Source organism: Cololabis saira, chromosome 18, assembly GCF_033807715.1.
Source record: "Cololabis saira isolate AMF1-May2022 chromosome 18, fColSai1.1, whole genome shotgun sequence".
Classification (NCBI taxonomy): Eukaryota; Metazoa; Chordata; class Actinopteri; order Beloniformes; family Belonidae; genus Cololabis; species Cololabis saira.
The window spans coordinates 39924982-39940274 of record NC_084604.1 but is presented as its reverse complement, the minus strand read 5'-3'; the positions used below and the strand labels follow the sequence as shown (position 1 = coordinate 39940274).

The window sequence follows — 15293 nt, the reverse complement described above, 5'->3', positions numbered from 1 at the left end:
AATGTCCGGAGGGAAACGGAGATCTGACGGATAGTCAGGGGTTAACCCTAAGATTGATAACTCTGCTCACGCTTCTGGGTAAAGTTTGACAACCTTATTTCTTTGTTAGAAGGAACCCCTAGGAGGAATAATAGGGTGTTTCATCTTGGATTGTTTTTCATTGAAATATTCAATTCATGCATAACGTCACAATAATGGTCCAAATGTACAGTTTATGCAAAATCTGCAATGTTCAAGATTTTATATTTAGGGAAATGGATAAAACATCAATTGAAAAACATTTTTTTTAATTGTATTGCTATATTTTGTTCAATATTGGTTAAAAAATATGACTTTTTTATTGGCGTTTTTAACACACACATAATAACCATCTTTTTTTTTTTTTTTTTGCAGTGAAACACATTTTCTATGAAATCCTGTGTCAAAAACGTCTATAAAAAAGTGATATTTTGTATCCAATATTGGATAACATATTACAAAATGATTCATAAAGGCTTTTTTACTCTTGTTTTATCTATTTCCTTAGATATACAATGTTTTAATCTTACGACGGAGTATTAGGGCCAAACTAAGACAAAAAAAAAATTGGAGTGTGTTAAAATGTTGAATATTGAGCATCTTGTGACGTTATATTTATAATATATTTAATATTACGACTTTTCTCGTAATATTACTTTATTCTCATAATTTTACGACTTTATTCTCATATTATTATGACATTATTTTCGTAATTTCCTTTTTTTTTTTCTTTGTTTGGCCCTAATACTCCGTCGTATAATCTTGACAATTATGCATATAAATTGTACAGGTTGACCAAAACTGACCATGAATTGAGAACTGGAATATTCTAGCGCCTCTAGTGGTCACCAGATAAACAATTCAAGATGACGACAATCCTAAAATTCCTTCTATAGATTTGTTCTAACAAAAAAAATAGGTTGTCAAACTTTACCCAGACATGTGAGCAAAAGTCTTAACGGAGGCTTTTTAGAAAGTTGCCCCTTGACTAGGAGAGAAACGGAGATCTGAACGGAGAGAAACGGAGATCTGAACGGAGAGATCTGAACGGAGAGATCTGAACGGAGAGAAACGGAGATCTGAACGGAGAGATCTGAACGGAGAGATCTGAACGGAGAGAAACAGAGATCTGAACGGAGAGATCTGTTTCATGTCCACCTGAGTTTGCATCACTGGTTATAAAAACGTCCAACGAGACGTCGCTAGGAACCTTGACTGGAATCCAAACCGTGGTTAAACCGCAGAAACGCAGAAGCTTCCGTGACATTGTCCCCTTTTAAAGTCGACCATGTTTCAGAAGTTGAAAGAAACTGCTCTTTTCTTGGTGTTTTAGGGGGAACTGTGACCTGGGAACTCAGACAGAGTCTCGTTATCGCTGGAACCCGAGACCCGGCGGGTTGTGTTGTGGTGCGAGTGGAAACATGAGGGATATCTGGTTCCACGATGTCGTCATGGTGATGAGTTTAGCTCCTGAGAGTCAACACGTGTCCCCCAGACTGTTTACGCGCCCAAACCTGTGCATTCTGGCACAAAGACGCGTTTTCCGTTTCAGCAAACGTAAACTTCTGAACGAGGCCTGGACACGTCCGGCACCAGAGGTGCAGAAAGTCCAACGGGCCGTGAAGGCAACACCTCTACCGGGTCCATAAATACCCGGCAGAACCACCTGGACACGCCCCCTGTGATGTCATCAACAGTCATGGACCTTAAACCTTAGATCAGGGGGGTCAAACTCATTTCACTTGCCGGGCCGGATTTTACCAATTTCTTTCTCGCGGCCGCACGCTCAAAATAACAAAAACGGTGCAGACATTTTTTTTCTAATTCTTTTTTTTTACTATTGTTATCTAATCTAATATCAGTTTAGTTAATTTTAAAGGAAATATGCACTTTGTTTACACTCTAATTATGTAAAATATATTTCTTCAGGATCTTTTCTTGAAATTTCTGTTTTTTTTCAAATTATGTAAAAAACTTTTAATATCATTTTACAAAGATAAACAGAAACAAGTATGTTTTTTTTATATTTCGCTTTTTTATAGGAAATTTAATTAAAAGCTAAATCTTTCTTATTACATCCGAGAGTGTTTCTTTGTGATTTAGAGATTTTTCCAGTACAATTAAGTGTATTTATTTTTAAAAATTGTCGCGGATATTTACGCCAGTGTGCCGAAAAAAGTCAGCACTTCTTTTTTAACTTTTTTACTTTGTCACTATCCTCGTATTCAAAACTGAAATTCTCTGAATAAATATCTTCTATCATCTTTTTTAGCAGTGATATTTTTCCTGTGAAAATATATAATAATAGTCAGTTAATAAAAATAAACCACCGTCTACAAAGAAATAAAATCAGCAAATACATTCTAGAAAACTACAAAAATGTCAAAAACTGCTCTCTTTGTGGAATAACGATGGATTGTAGAAGAAATATATTATGGGATATGCTGCGATTCATGGCAATTATTTATGCCTTCCTTTTTAGTAAATTAACATTTCGTTTTTTTGCGTTGGAAACTTCTCGCGGGCCACATGAACATCTCTCTCGGGCCGCATGAGGCCCACGGGCCACACGTTTGACACCCCTCTTAGTTCGTTTCAGACCCGCTCTGGATCTGGACCTACGACAATTGTCCGTGGGCCGTTTCCCACGGCGACAAGCTAGCACCAGCATCACCAGCCTTAGCTTCCCGCTAACACATCCCACTTCTCTGAGGCTGTTGCTGCTGATGTCTTTCCCTCCTGGCGTTGTGTCAACACATACTTGAACTTGTGATCAGCAGAACCTTTAAGAGTCTCTTGGGTTTATTTCCGTAACTATTGATGAGGCATTGTGACACCACGGCTGATGTGAAACTCCAGCTTCCTCCCCCTGCAGGGCCGACACCTCGGAACTGACTTGAACCACGGGAATGTCTTATGATGAAGTTCCTGACTGACTGATTTGTTAATAACAAATCATTTGGCCACAGTCTTGAACCCCGAGAACACCCTATGGCAGGGGTATTCAACTAGATTCAACCGGGGGCCACATCTGCAAAAGGACTGTATGGAGAAGCCGCACAATTTGAAAATGTGGGGGTTTTCAAAATGTATTTTGCAGTCAAAGACGAAGACTTATGTAAATATAATACATTTGTATTATACATTTGAATATATCTAGTTTACATATGAATTATGTATTAATTGTCTCCCGATTTAGTAATTGTGAATGTTAAATATAATATTCAAATAAAGAAATATTATTTTGAATGCAAGTTCATTTTGAAACCATGCATTGTGCAAACTTAATGAAGTTGATATTGACCTACTTTTAATAAAACATGCCATAATGACAAAGCACCACTTTCCACCAAGATTTCCTTATTTTAATATTATATTAAGCATTGAGCACAAGCATTTTAGTCCATAGTAGCCAGTTATAAAAATATTATTAAAAAAAAAAAAAAAAAAAAAAAAAAAAACATTTCAACAAACAACCCCTTTTTTGAAATATGACCAGGGGCCACATAAAAGCTCCTGGCGGGCCGCATGTGGACCGCGGGCCGCCAATTGAATATCCCTAGCCTATGGAGTAATTTACAACTTACTGACAGTCATGCCAAATGCCCGATAACGGCATTTGGCCACAGATCACATCTGACTGTAAATAGTTTTTGTCTCTCCCTTGGCTTGTTTATTCCTGCCTTTTGTGCTTTGAACTTACTGTATAAAAGTCATGATTCCAACCACTCTGGGTCAGCACACCAACCCAGACCTCTGCGTAGGTCTGCTCACCGCCGGCTACTGAATAAACCTCTCTACACCACAGTGGACTAAAACTCTCTACACCACAGCGACTTCTGAACTGGATTTATATTATTCTTCGACACTACGAGGCGCAGCGATGAGACGAGGGTTAAACGTGAGGAACTGACTTTGGAAAGCTGGAAACGTCCCCGTTCAGGGTGATAATCCCCGAGTGGGTTCCCGTGAATCCGAGCGTTCGGTCCAGTATTAGTCCGTGGAAAACCCTGCGAGCCAAAGAGGCGACGCATGAGCGGCTGAAGTCCCGCGTAGTAAACAGAATCCTGGGAACAGTCCTGCAGGCCATGTGGAGACCAGAGACGCAGGAAACCCAGCTGGATCCATCCAGACTCCGGTTCTGAACCCTCAACCCTGCATCAGGATCAGGGGCCTGGTCCTGGTCCTGGTCCTGGACCTGGTCCTGAACCCGGAGACCCGGAGACCCGGAGACCCGAGACGGCAGACGGGAGGGTTTGTTTTTATTCTGGCTCGGCGACAGGAAACTTTAAGGGAAGATTCCTCCCTGAACGAGGCGTCCTGCCGCTGGAATCTCAAACATGTGAGGAGTTTCATAACAACGGAGATCTGAGGAGGGTTTAGTCATAACGGAGATCTGAGGAGGGTTTAGGAACAACGGAGATCTGAGGAGGGTTTAGGAACAACGGAGATCTGAGGAGGGTTTAGGAACAACGGAGATCTGAGGAGGGTTTAGGAACGACGGAGATCTGAGGAGGGTTTAGTCATAACGGAGATCTGAGGAGGGTTTAGGAACAACAGAGATCTGAGGAGGGTTTAGGAACGACGGAGATCTGAGGAGGGTTTAGGAACAACGGAGATCTGAGGAGGGTTTAGGAACAACGGAGATCTGAGGAGGGTTTAGGAACGACAGAGATCTGAGGAGGGTTTAGTCATAACGGAGATCTGAGGAGGGTTTAGTCATAACGGAGATCTGAGGAGGGTTTAGTCATAACGGAGATCTGAGGAGGGTTTAGTCATAACGGAGATCTGAGGAGGGTTTAGTCATAACGGAGATCTGAGGAGGGTTTAGTCATAACGGAGATCTGAGGAGGGTTTAGTCATAACGGAGATCTGAGGAGGGTTTAGGAACAACGGAGATCTGAGGAGGGTTTAGTCATAACGGAGATCTGAGGAGGGTTTAGGAACAACGGAGATCTGAGGAGGGTTTAGTCATAACGGAGATCTGAGGAGGGTTTAGTAACGACAGAGATCTGAGGAGGGTTTAGTCATAACGGAGATCTGAGGAGAGTTTAGGAACGACGGAGATCTGAGGAGGGTTTAGTCATAACGGAGATCTGAGGAGGGTTTAGTCATAACGGAGATCTGAGGAGTGTTTAGGAACGACAGAGATCTGAGGAGGGTTTAGGAACGACGGAGATCTGAGGAGGGTTTAGTCATAACGGAGATCTGAGGAGGGTTTAGTCATAACGGAGATCTGAGGAGGGTTTAGTCATAACGGAGATCTGAGGAGGGTTTAGGAACAACAGAGATCTGAGGAGGGTTTAGTCATAACGGAGATCTGAGGAGGGTTTAGGAACAACGGAGATCTGAGGAGGATCTGAAGGGGAGGAGACTACCGGACAGACGGACGGTCATTAATGTTGAAGTACAATCTTGAGACAAAAGTTGAAATGTCGAGAAAAAAAGTCAAAATGTTGAGAAAAAAGTCAAAATTTTGAGAAAAAAGTCAAAATTTTGAGAAAAAAGTCAAAATTTTGAGAAAAAAATCTAAATATTGAGAAAAAAGTCAAAATTTTGAGAAAAAAGTTGAAATATCGAGATTAAAAAGGAAATTAAAAAGTAAGAAAAAGGAGAAAAAAAAGGAAAAAGGGAAAAAAGAAGAAAGAAACAGAAAAAGTTGAAAATTTGAGCAAAAAGTCGAGAAAAAAGTTGAAATTTTGAGGAAAAAGTCGAAATTTTGAGGAAAAAGCGCACGAAAAACGCACGAAAAAACACATGAAAAACCGCACGAACGCACGAAAAAACACATGAAAAACCGCACGAACGCACGAAAAAACGCACGAACGCACAAAAAAACCCACGAAAAAACGCACGAAAAAAAGCACGAACGCACGAAAAAACGCACAAAAAAACGCACGAAAAAACGCACGAACGCACGAAAAAACGCACGAACGCACAAACGCACAAAAAAACCCACGAAAAAACGCACGAATGAACGAAAAAACACATGAAAAAACGCACGAACGCACGAAAAAACGCACGAAAAAACGCACGAAAGAACGGAGATCTGAGGAGGGTTTAGTCATAACGGAGATCTGAGGAGGGTTTAGTCATAACGGAGGAGGAGGATCTGAAGGGGAGGAGACTACCGGACAGACAAAACAATCTTGAGACAAAAGTTGAAATGTTGAGAAAAAAGTCAAAATTTTGAGAAAAAAGTCAAAATGTCGAGAAAAAAAGTCAAAATGTCGAGAAAAAAGTCAAAATTTTGAGAAAAAAGTCAAAATTTTGAGAAAAAAATCTAAATATTGAGAAAAAAGTCAAAATTTTGAGAAAAAAGTTGAAATATCGAGATTAAAAAGGAAATTAAAAAGTAAGAAAAAAGAGAGAAAAAAAGGAAAAAGGGAAAAAAGAAGAAAGAAACAGAAAAAGTTGAAAATTTGAGCAAAAAATCGAGAAAAAAGTTGAAATTTTGAGGAAAAAGTCGAAATTTTGAGGAAAAAGTGCACGAAAAAACGCACGAACGCACGCAAAAACGCACGAAAAAACGCACGAAAAAACGCACGAACGCAAGAAAAAACACACGAAAAAACGCACGAAAAAACACACAAAAAAACGCACAAAAAAACGCAAGAACGCACGCAAAAACGCATGCAAAAACGCACGAAAAAACGCACAAACGCCCAAAAAAACGCACGAAAAAACGCAAGAACGCACGCAAAAACGCATGCAAAAACGCACGAAAAAACGCACAAACGCCCAAAAAAACGCACGCAAAAACGCACGAAAAAACGCACGAACGCACGAAAAAACACACGAAAAAACACACGAACGCACGAAAAAACGCACGAATGCACAAAAAAACGCACAAAAAAACGCACAAAAAAACACACGAAAAAACGCACGAAAAAACGCACAAACGCACAAAAAAACGCCCGAAAAAACGCACGAAAGAACGGAGATCTGAGGAGGGTTTAGGAACAACAGAGATCTGAGGAGGGTTTAGGAACAACGGAGATCTGAGGAGGGTTTAGCAGCTAAAAATAACATATTCTTGATTTGCTTAATTATATTGGTGCTTTAAGTTTAAGTTATGGATAAGTTGAAATTATACTTGTGTTACGTCATCACGTTGGGGCTTATAGGTGTGGCTTTGGTTGGTTGGTTGGTGGTTTGATTGGGTGGTGGCGGGTGGAAGACAAAGCGTTCATATCGTAGGCTGATATATTTTTTGTTGACCGTCACCGTTTTGCTTTGCTTCAGCCACGCAAATATTCATTGTTTGTTATTTTATTTTTGCACTATAATCATCGATTGCTGCCAAGTGATATTTTTGTTACAATAAACCTGGATCAGTTTAAGCACCAATTCAACAGACTTTTATTTTTCCCATTTTTTGAGTGACGCGTCAGCAAGCGGCCTCAGCGGCATTTTTTGTTCCTACAGAGGGTTTAGTAACAACGGAGATCTGAGGAGGGTTTAGTAACAACGGAGATCTGAACGGAGATCTGAGGAGTTTCATAATAACAGAGATCTGAGGAGTGTTTAGTCATAACCGAGATCTGAGGAGTTTCATAATAACAGAGATCTGAGGAGGGTTTAGTCATAACGGAGATCTGAACGGAGGGAAACATTCCTGCTCTCTGTTCATCACCTTCCAGGACATCCTGACCCACTTCCAGCGCCGGCCTCCCGCCGTCCTGCCTTTCATTCCTTCATTCCTTCATTCCTTCATTCCTTCATTCCTTCATTCCTGTCCCTGTAAGGATCTGAGGAACGCCGCGCTAGCACCGCAAGCTAACGCCGCGGGGTTGCCGGTTCAACGCCCGTCACTGCTGATGCACACTCCACACGGCCAAGTCTCTGAGGAACCACCGAGTCAGAGGAACTGGTCCTCGTTCAAAAACAACCTTCTTTTATCTGCAGATCAACGTCTCGCTGGGATTTTCTACCGACATTTCGACTTTATTCATTAAATTTCGACTTTATTCATGAAATTTTGACTTTATTCATGAAATTTTGACTTTATTCTTGAAATTGTATTTCAACATTATCTGACCAGATCCAGAAAAATGTGATATTTAATGGTTTGCATTAATGGGCGTGGCATAACGGCTCAACAGCGCCCCCTAGAAAACTTTGTTCCTCAAGCCCCACAATACGGTTTGACGTACATGCACGAAAATCGGTACACACCTGTATCATGGCCCAACTTAAAGAAAAGTCTCTTGGCGCCATGGCCCAAACCCAACAGGAAGTCGGCCATTTTGAATTATTATTATTATTCTGCACGCTTTTTTCTTGCGTTAATGCGGCCCGAACTGCAACGTGCACCCATGCATGTCAGACATCGTTGGATGCGTCTCCATCGTGCCTCGATGAGGCATTACTTTTCTCAGTCAAAAGTGTTACCGTGGCAACGCAAGATGACAAAAAGCAAAAAAAAAGGCGAAAATTCGGACGCTTATTGTTCGGCCAAACTTTATCGTAGAGACATTGTTCAAATTTACAAACACTCGGCCCGATTGGCACTAACGGACCGTACAACCTCATCATGCTACTTATTACGGCTTTTGCGATATTTAACTTTCAATTTAAAAAAAATTACATTTCATTTTGGAAGCTTGTTGCTAGGCAACGGTTTATCGTACAGACATCATTACAACATTGACAAACCCGGGACGAGTTGTACTACAACATGTTTTAGTCTCATCATGCTTGCTATTACGCTTTTTGAGATAATTAACTATGCTCATTTTGATGTGAAAAATGTGATATTTAACGGTTTGCATTAATGGGCGTGGCCTAACGGCTCAACAGCGCCCCCTAGAAAACTTTGTGCCTCAAGCCCCACGATACGCTTTGACGTACGTGCACGAAAATCGGTACACACCTGTATCATGGCACAACTTAAAGAAAAGTCTCTTGGCGCCATGGCCCAAACCCAACAGGAAGTCGGCCATTTTCAATTATTATTATTATTCTGCACGCTTTTTTCTTGCGTTAATGCGTCCCGAACCGCAACGTGCACCCATGCATGCAATACATCGTTGGATGCGTCTCCATCGTGCCTCAATGGGCGTTACTTTTCTCAGTCAAAAGGGTTACCGTGGCAACGCAAGATGACAAAAAGCAAAAAAAAAGGCGAAAATTCGGACGCTTATTGTTCGGCCAAACTTTATCATAGAGACATTGTTCAAATTTACAAACACTCGGCCTGATTGGCACTAAAAGACCGTACAACCTCATCATGCTACTTATTACGGCTTTTGCGATATTTAACTTTCAATTAAAAAAAAAAATCCATTTTGTTTTGGATGCTTGTTGCTAGCCAACGGTTTATCGTACAGACATCATTACAACATTGACAAACCCGGGACGAGTTGTACTACAACATGTTTAAGTCTCATTATGCTAGCTATTACGCTTTTTGAGATATTTAACTATGCTCATTTTGATGTGAAAAATGTGATATTTAACGGTTTGCATTAATGGGCGTGGCCTAACGGCTCAACAGCAACCCTGCAGCGTGGTCTGGTTGACCCGGGTCTAGGTCTAGGTCTAGGGGGTACCTACCCTGCAGCGTGGTCTCGTAGCCCGTCACCGGCAGGCTGTCGGCGCTGGGGTACTGGGCGTGGACCTGGACCTGGTAGCGGGTCTGGGGGGTCAGGTGGGGCAGCACCGCCGTCAGCGTGTCCCCCGGCACCGACAGGGTCACGTAGCCGCCGTCCTCGTCCCCCTCGGGCCGGAACCGGACCAGGTAGGCCTCCACGTCGCTGGCCTCCATCTCCCAGGAGGCCCGGAGGCTGCTGGACCCGACCTCGGAGAAGGACAGGGACCCGGGCTGGACCAGTTCTGGGGGGAAAGGGGGGCCACGGGTTAGCATTCACCACAATACAACAGGGACCCGGGCTGGACCAGTTCTGGGGGGAAAGGGGGGCCACGGGTTAGCATTCACCACAATACAACAGGGACCCGGGCTGGACCAGTTCTGGGGGGAAAGGGGGGCCACGGGTTAGCATTCACCACAATAAAAGCTACAAGACAAGAGTTCTGCCGGTTTCCCGGGCTGGACCAGAATAAAAAAATGTGAAATTTCGACTTTATTCACGAAATTTCAACTTTATTAACGAAATTTCAACTTTATTAACGAAATTTCAACTTTATTCACGAAATTTCGACTTTATTCACGAAATTTCAACTTTATTCACGAAATTTCAACTTTATTCACGAAATTTTGACTTTATTCACGAAATTTCAACTTTATTCACGAAATTTCAACTTTATTCACGAAATTTCGACTTTATTCACAAAATTTCAACATTATTCACGAAATTTCGACTTTATTAACGGAATTTCAACTTTATTCACAAAATTTCGACTTTATTCACGAAATTTCGACTTTATTCACAAAATTTCAACTTTATTCACGAAATTTCGACTTTATTCACGAAATTTCGACTTTATTCACGAAATTTCAACTTTATTCACGAAATTTCGACTTTATTCACGAAATTTCGACTTTATTAACGAAATTTCAACTTTATTCACGAAATTTCGACTTTATTCACGAAATTTCAACTTTATTCACGAAATTTCAACTTTATTCACGAAATTTTGACTTTATTCACGAAATTTCGACTTTATTCACGAAATTTCAACTTTATTCACGAAATTTCGACTTTATTCACAAAATTTCAACATTATTTACGAAATTTCGACTTTATTAACGAAATCTCAACTTTATTCACAAAATTTCGACTTTATTCACGAAATTTCGACTTTATTCACAAAATTTCAACTTTATTCACGAAATTTCGACTTTATTCACGAAATTTCGACTTTATTCACGAAATTTCAACTTTATTCACGAAATTTCGACTTTATTCACGAAATTTCGACTTTATTCACGAAATTTCGACTTTATTCACGAAATTTCAACTTTATTCACGAAATTTCGACTTTATTCACAAAATTTCAACTTTATTCACGAAATTTCAACTTTATTAACGAAATTTCAACTTTATTCACGAAATTTCAACTTTATTAACGAAATTTCAACTTTATTCACGAAATTTCGACTTTATTCACGAAATTTCAACTTTATTCACGAAATTTCGACTTTATTCACGAAATTTCAACTTTATTCACAAAATTTCAACTTTATTCACGAAATTTCGACTTTATTCACGAAATTTCAACTTTATTCACGAAATTTCGACTTTATTCACGAAATTTCAACTTTATTCAAGAAATTTCAACTTTATTCACGAAATTTCGACTTTATTCACAAAATTTCAACTTTATTCACGAAATTTTGACTTAAACAAGGGCGACCCCTCAACTGTCTCGCCGGTCGGCCCGGCCCCGAGGGCGACCCCCCGAGCTGGACCAGTTCTGGGGGGGAAAGGGGGGCCACGGGTTAGCATTCACCACAATACAAGCTTTTCTTTCCGGCTCTCTGTGAAGGCGGACCCTTCTCTGCCCTCTCCCTTATCTACCTGCCCTGCTACTGCTTTGTTTGTCTCGTCTTCAGAGACTCTTCTTCTTCACTCCTCCCAAACTCTACAATCATGGAATTGATTAACTGGTCTCTCAGCACAATTGACCACATTTTTGACAGGGGGTACAGGAGCCCTCGCCCTGATGGGACATTCTTTTCTGGATATACAATGGATTCTTACAAATACTGGAAGCCTTTGTGTCTCAAAATTGAGTCTGTCGAGGACGTTGAAGATGCTTCATAATTGGATTTATGATAGCAGGATTTCTCCTGATTATCTTCCTCATTGGAGGAGGGGGATTGCTTGTGTATCGACAAACGCGTAAGTCGTCGACAGCTGTTTTGGCTCTTTCAGAGCTGCCGGACGTTGCTGAAGGATCAAGCAAGGTGATCAACACTCTGACATTAACGTTTGTGGAGTAAGGCCGTAAGCTGGATGTGATTCTCGAACAGAATCGCAGGCTGGCGGCGTCTTTGAGCTCATTGACAAGATGGATAACACCCTGGAGAAGTTGGAAGCTCGGCTTGGCGGGAATTGATCACAAATTCGTCTGATTGGAGTCGCCATTGATGAACCAGAGACTGAAGGCAGACGGAAAATTACTGAGGCTGCCTGTTTTCAATATAATTGTTGATTCTATAATCTGCCCTTGACAGGGCGGTTTTGGCCGATCGCTCTGGTCACAATCTTCCTGGTGGAATGTAAACAAGATGACTCTGCCCTCACTAACCCTCCCCTCTCCCACGGACACCTGCGGATCCCCCAGAACTGTACCGAGCCGCCTGATAACATCAAGGACATTTGGCTGAGAGCAGCTCTGGGCGAAGGTTCACGGACTTATCGCGTCACAGACACTTACTGATAAACACACACACTTCCCTCAACTTCAACGCCTTCCTCGGCTCAAGTCTTGTGATGTCTGTTGCTCTGTGTGCTAAGGTGTTTTTGCACCTTGATACTATGTATTGTATTATATTCAGTGTGAAGATGCCCCCCCCCCCCCCCATCCCAGTGTAGTGTTACCCTCGGGGGGACTGCCAATGGGAATTAGCCAATAGGCTACATTTGGGTGCATCTGCTTTTACTCTGTAAATGCATAATGATGTGCACGTTCCCTCCTTTCCAAATAAATAATTGAAATTGAAACAAGACAATAGTTCTGCTGGTTTCTTGGGCTGGACCAGAATAAAGTCCAAATGTTGAGAAAAAAGTCCAAATTTCGTGAATAAAATTGAAATGTTGAGAAAAAAGGTGAAATTTCAACTTTATTCACGAAATTTTGACTTTAACAAGGACGACACCACCGAACTGTCTCACCGGTCGGCCCGGCCCCGTATGGAGCCAAATCAAGGCCAAAAGTTTTGCTAATTTGAAAATAAAATTTGAACCTGAAAATTATTTTTTACAGTTTCAATTTTATTTTTTTCAGTATCAGATCTTTGTTTCAGTTTCAAATCTTTTTATTTCAGTTTCAAATCTTTTTTTCAGTTTCAAATCTTTTTTTTTTAGTTTCCCGTCTTTTTTTTCAGTTTCCCGTCTTTTTTTTCAGTTTCACATATTTTTTTTCAGTTTCAAATTTTCTTTTCAGGTTCAGACTTTTGGCCTCGATGTGGCGTGGGGGGCGTGGCATCAGCTGGGAGGGGCGTGGCATCAACTGAGAGGGGCGTGGCATCAACTGGGAGGGGCGTGACATCATGAGTGACAGCAGAACAGAGAAGACGGGGGACGTTCCTCAGTCATGTTGCCTTCAGGAATCGTAGGTTGCAGAAGTTATCAGTAGAAGTTTGATTCAACACTGTATATACACCATATTCACGTGATTGGCAGTGGAAAAAACTGATATTAGTGACACATTTCTGTTTAAAAAGCTGTTTTAGACCGTCTTCTCTGTTCTGCTGTCACTCATGATGCCACGCCCCTCTCAGTTGATGCCACGCCCCCCACGTCACATCGGGGCCGAAAGTCTGAACCTGAAAAAAAAAATTGAAACTGAAAAAAAAAAGAAGTGAAACTGAAAAAAAAGTGAAAATGAAAAAAAAGATGTGAAACTGAAAAAAAGACGTGAAACTGAAAAAAAAAGATTTGAAACTGAAAAAAAGATTTGAAACTGAAAAAAAAGACGTGAAACTGAAAAAAAAAGATTTGAAACTGAAAAAAGATTTGAAACTGAAAAAAAGATTTGAAACTGAAAAAAAAGACGTGAAACTGAAAAAAAAAGATTTGAAACTGAAAAAAAGATTTGAAACTGAAAAAAAGATTTGAACCTGAAAAAAAAATTTTAAACTGAAAAAAAAAAAGAAGTGAAACTGAAAAAAAAGATGTGAAACTGTTTCAGGTTCAAATTGTATTTTCAAATTAGCAAAACTTTTGGCCTTGATTTGGCTCCATAGCCCCGAGGGCGACCCCCCCCCGAACCTTGACCATGTGTTGGATCCTGTTTCAGTTCTGGTTTTTGTTCTTCCTTTTCGATCCTGCTCTGCAGCGCTTTTGTGTTTTTCTGAATAAATCCTGCTTTGTGAACTCCTGATTCCTGCGTTTGGGTCCTCAACAAACCGTAGTCGTGACGATGACATCATCCCCATCGCCGCGGGCGTCGCCGGCAGCTCTGGCAGAACGGCCGCTTTCATTGGCCGACTCGCACCGATCATTACCGAGCCTTTTTAAATCTGGGAAACAGCTTTTGCTGTAAACGTTTCTGACTTCTGTAAACCGAGAAAGGCCAGATCTTCCAACAGGAAGCCGGGCTTTGTTTACGGCCGCGGGGCCGATGACGGTCGCCGTGGCGACGCTCCAGCCGCTGCAGCTCGTTTTAGCCAACACGTGGACATGTGTTTTACACATTGAGGCCGAAAAATGAGGGTTTCGTTTAAAAAGGACACGCTTGAACCAGAGACGTGAAGCCGACGGCGTCCGGGTGGAACGGCTGCTTTTGTTTCATGAAGTCGCACGGCCAAAACTCTAAATCTTCACTCGTCTCATTTCTAGTTAAAATGTCTCAATTTTAGTCAAAAAACATTTTTTCCAAAATACTGGAAAAAACAAAAATTTTCACCTGTTTCAAGTAGATTTTCACTTAAAATAAGTAAACATTTTAACTAGAAATAAGACAAATATTATTGTTAAGATTTTTAATTTTTGCTGTGTAAACTTGCCTTGCCTTATTGTGAAAGGTTCACTGCAAAAACTCAAAATCTTACCAGGAATATTTGTGTTATTTCTAGTTGAAATGTCTCATTTTTAGTCAAAAAAATCTCATTAAACTTAAAACAAGAGTCATTACCAGAAAAATAACTTGTTATTTGACAATTTTCACCTGTTTCAAGTACATTTTCAATTGAAATAAGTAGAAAAATCTACAAGCAAAAAAATCTTGTTCCACTGGCAGATTTTTCTGCTCATTTTAACTGAAAATCTACTTGAAAATTGTTGTTTTTTCCAGTGATGAGTCTTGTTTTAATTGTAATGTGATTTTTTTTTAAGACAAATATTCCTAGTAAATTAGTCAATTTTAAATTGAAATAAGTAGAAAAATCTGCCAGTGGGATAAGATTTATCTTCTCATTACAAGCAAAACAATCTTGTTCCACTGGCAGATTTTTCTACTTATTTTAAGTGAAAATCTACTTGAAACAGGTGAAAATTGTTGTTTTTTCCAGAGATGAGTCTTGTCTTAATTGTAATGAGATTTATTTGACTAAAAATTAGACATTTTAACTAGAAATAAGACAAATATTCAGGGTAAGATTTTGAGTTTTTGCAGTGCAGAAACAACACTATTCCTACACTGCA

At 40.5% G+C, this 15293-nt stretch overlaps 1 protein-coding gene across 1 annotated transcript in view; it reads right to left on the bottom strand.

Moving 5' to 3' along the window:
- The window catches only part of LOC133418655 (collagen alpha-1(XII) chain-like), a 191174-nt gene that overhangs the window by 143139 nt on the left and 32742 nt on the right, over positions 1 to 15293 (bottom strand). Inside the window, exon 11 of the mRNA XM_061707468.1 lies at positions 9577 to 9855. Coding sequence (XP_061563452.1) covers positions 9577 to 9855 — 279 coding nt within the window. The remainder of the gene's footprint in view (positions 1 to 9576; positions 9856 to 15293) is intronic.